This window comes from Phaethon lepturus, unplaced genomic scaffold, assembly GCF_000687285.1.
Source record: "Phaethon lepturus isolate BGI_N335 unplaced genomic scaffold, ASM68728v1 scaffold30866, whole genome shotgun sequence".
Classification (NCBI taxonomy): domain Eukaryota; kingdom Metazoa; phylum Chordata; class Aves; order Phaethontiformes; family Phaethontidae; genus Phaethon; species Phaethon lepturus.
In genome coordinates, this window is record NW_010544633.1 from 24 (window position 1) to 1,607 (window position 1,584).

General features: G+C 53.8%; 1 protein-coding gene across 1 annotated transcript in view; it reads left to right on the top strand.

Annotated features, from left to right (window-relative positions):
* Window positions 1-319: 319 nt before the first annotated feature.
* The window catches only part of GRHPR (glyoxylate reductase/hydroxypyruvate reductase), a gene marked incomplete at its 5' end in the record, with an annotated part of 6,925 nt that continues 5,660 nt past the window's right edge, over window positions 320-1,584 (top strand). Inside the window, 2 exon segments of the mRNA XM_010288741.1 lie at window positions 320-436; window positions 1,051-1,139. Coding sequence (XP_010287043.1) covers window positions 320-436; window positions 1,051-1,139 — 206 coding nt within the window.

Sequence of the window (1,584 nt, forward strand, 5' to 3'; positions counted from 1 at the left end):
GGTGGGCTTTCACAGAGTGTGGGCCTGGATGGGGTCTGCCACTTGCACCTCCCTCTTGCTAGGGTACAGCTAGGGTCGCTCCTAGCCCAGCGGGCTGGAGGAGCCTTCAGGTGCTAGGGTAAGGCTAGGATAGCCGCACCCCAACTGCGGTTGAGAAGAGTCTTTGGAGGAAGGGCTGCAGAGGCAAAAGGGATGTCCTCTTGCACATGGTACTGCAGATACCTAGCAGAGGTATGGCATCAGCAACTTGCCCAGAAATTTTGAGGTAGCACTCCAAGGCTGGCAGCACTGACCCCAGAGACCTGTGTTTGCCTTGCAGAGGCATCCGCGTGGGGTACACCCCTGATGTCCTGACGGATGCCACCGCTGAACTCTCTGTAGCTTTGCTTCTGGCTGCATGCCGCCGACTGCCGGAGGCAGTGGAGCAGGTGAAGAAGTGAGTATTGGCAGGTGCCAGCTGGAGCAAGGGCTGGCTTCTGAGCCCGGCAGCCCGTGAGCTGCAGGAGAAAGCATGCCACACTGGACAGATGAAACAGGCCTGAAGCCAGAGTTTCACCTGGCTTGCCCCAGACATTTTGGAGGCCAAGGTGGAGTCTCCTGCAGTTCTGTGACTCTTCATGAAGAGACAGAAGGGGGCTGTGAGAGGGGCAGAATTCCCTTTGTATAGTAAGCAGAGGACCTGAGGCAGAGGGCACCCAAGGCCACCGCAGACCCCTTGAGGAGGACACACATGGAAGGTCTGGCCAGAGCTCATTGACTGGCAGTCATTCCAGTGCTGTGGTTAGCGGTGCTTAAATTAAATCAGTTCCAAAGCTGCTGCTGCTGCTGCGCACCCGAGGTCCAAACAGATTCCTGCAGGAGACCACCAAGGTCACTTGAAGCAGGAAACTCAGAGAGGCTCACTGTAAGATCATCTGTCTGTGCCAGAGGGGCTGGCCACTCACAGTGTTGTACTCCCTGGCGTACTTGCCCAAATGCTGGACTGGGCTATGAGCAGGCTCTCCCCCTGCTGCTGTCTGACATCTGTTTCTATCTCACTCTCTCTGCTAGTGGTGGCTGGACAACATGGAAGCCCTTGTGGATGTGTGGCTATGGGCTGTCTGATAGTACGGTGGGCATCATAGGTCTGGGGAGAATAGGTAAGTGCAGGTCAGGAGCAAGATTTGTGTACCCGGTGATGGCAGGGTGGTTTTGGAGGGTCAGCCAAGGTGGTGTCCCCAGTACCCACCTCTTAAAATTTATGAGAACAGCCAGGAGAGCTGGGTAGAGCCTCTCTGAACAGTGATCTTGACTCATCATGCCTAAGTGTTAAAGTTTAAAGCATTCAAATGCATCCACTACATCTGAATGCTACAGCAAATTGGACATTGTCCTCTCTATTTTCAGTTAAACAAATGTCCTGACAAAGTCCAGGATGACATGCTTGTCATCCATTCAGTTGTGGACTTTTGTCAGCAGATGGCTGTTTCTTTCCTCACCTTTCAGTTTACTCCCTAAGGTAGCTTCAGGTTTAACACCCTGAGGCTTCCTTTCCACAGTTTCACTGTGGCTGGGGAATCATTCCCTCTCCCACGTGGGGCAGCA